This window comes from Anopheles arabiensis, chromosome X (assembly GCF_016920715.1).
Source record: "Anopheles arabiensis isolate DONGOLA chromosome X, AaraD3, whole genome shotgun sequence".
Classification (NCBI taxonomy): Eukaryota; Metazoa; Arthropoda; class Insecta; order Diptera; family Culicidae; genus Anopheles; species Anopheles arabiensis.
The window spans coordinates 3,760,982-3,762,645 of record NC_053519.1 but is presented as its reverse complement, the minus strand read 5'-3'; the positions used below and the strand labels follow the sequence as shown (position 1 = coordinate 3,762,645).

The window sequence follows — 1,664 nt, the reverse complement described above, 5'->3', positions numbered from 1 at the left end:
GCCTGGCCTGTTGACTATTCGGCCGTTCGGAAAGAGAAAGAGAGCAAAAGAGCAGTTGCATCCTAGGTGGTATCTGGGGCTGCACCTGGGAGCTGCTGATCCGATTGGCAAACATGCGCACGCGGTCGCGCTCGGTGCTGCCCCTGGCAACTTCCGATATTTATCGCTGGCTTGGATTCTAGCCGGAAGTCAAAGTGTACCACAACGAGCCCAAGGCAGGACGGTGTGGCACCGTATAAAAGCTGCGCGCCGCTAGCAGGCAGCATGTCAAAAGGTGTTTAACACTCCGACGCGATACACGATCCACCAAACCAGCGTATATCGGCACACATCTCGCAGCTACCGGGAGCAAGTCGCTCCGATACAACCACACCGATCGACCTTTCCGCGTCACCCCCATCAAGCAACCACTCCAAGATGAACAAGCTACTCACCGGTGGACTACTGTTCCTGCTCGTGGCCGGCTCGCTCGTTTCCGGCTCGATGTTTGGCCCGTTCGGACCGTTCGGTCCGGCCGCTCAGCTGCCGGGCGCAGTCGGCGGCTATCCTGGTGCAGTCGGCGGCTATCCGGGCGCAGTCGGTGGTTTGCCGATGTACCCGGGCCGCCCAGGCGTTGGACAGCTGCCCATGTACCCGCCGCTCTACCCAGCCGCACCGATGCTGCCCCCGACGCCGGCCATGCCGTACGCTTACGGTCGCGCCATGCCGGCGATGATGCCAGTTGCGCCCCCACCGGCAGCCAACCTGCGCACCGTTGCCTCGAACACCGACGTGCTGGGACGGTTGGCTGTGGCCGACCTGCCCGAGGATTTGCAGCAGCGCGCCCAGGACATGCAGGCCGCCAGCGAGCAGGGCTTCGACGCCTGCGAACAGATGCTGACGACGACCGGCTCCTACTGGCAGTACAAGCGCTGCAATGCGCTCCAGCTGCGCACCGTCCTGACCGCGGCGAAGGCTCTCGAGCAGGAAGCTACGGCACGCTCGGCCGCCGCCGCCGCCGCTGCCGCCGCCACCCCCGCCGCTGCTGGTGAGCAGGTTGCCGTACCGGCGCAAGCCTAAACCTGGAACCCCACTTCCAATCGCTCTGAAGGATTAGAAATCGGATCGAATCACCTCACGCCACATGCGTGGGAAGACGAGACAGGCTCGAGACAACGAAACCATTTAGCGAACCCGCCGGTAGACCGTGGGGGATTAAACATTAGCGCAAAGCCCATTGGAACAGTTTGCAGTGCATAATTTATTCACCTGGGGCCCGGGCGTACAGTCCGCCGTGCGTTTGTGTCTTGCTGTGTGATTCTGGATGTAAATTAAAAATGTAATAAAAAATACACAATGCTCCGCTGCTAAAGAGAAACTCTTTGAACCTGTAGCGTACCTGCAGCGGTGTCGTACTCACAACAACAACAACTACAACAAAACGAACAAATCATCATTGTGTGTTTTATGATAAGCACGGGTTTAGTGGAGGTACTGCCGTTGAGCTAGATTCGCTGTGGCATTGTTAAACTTATTTGCTAATTGGATGCTGTGTTTGTTACTTTTGTGGCAAACAGTCGCAAACAGGTATGGAAATAATACTATTCAATGGTTCAGTCTATTCATTTGTTCGCTTGTTGGGACCGTCTGGAGGCGGCCGGAGACAGCCGGTGGAATGATTTTTG

At 57.6% G+C, this 1,664-nt stretch overlaps 1 protein-coding gene across 1 annotated transcript; it reads left to right on the top strand.

Annotated features, from left to right (window-relative positions):
- Window positions 1–217: 217 nt before the first annotated feature.
- LOC120906450 lies at window positions 218–1,410 on the top strand. Its single transcript, XM_040318147.1, has one exon. It carries the CDS (start codon window positions 418–420, stop codon window positions 1,057–1,059), a length of 642 nt encoding a protein of 213 aa, XP_040174081.1. The 5' UTR covers window positions 218–417; the 3' UTR covers window positions 1,060–1,410.
- The last annotated feature ends 254 nt before the right edge of the window (window positions 1,411–1,664 follow it).

Excerpts from the sequence above, each read along its gene's own strand:
- LOC120906450 (XM_040318147.1), top strand. The coding sequence starts at position 418 with ATGAACAAGCTACTCACCGGTGGACTACTGTTCCTGCTCGTGGCCGGC.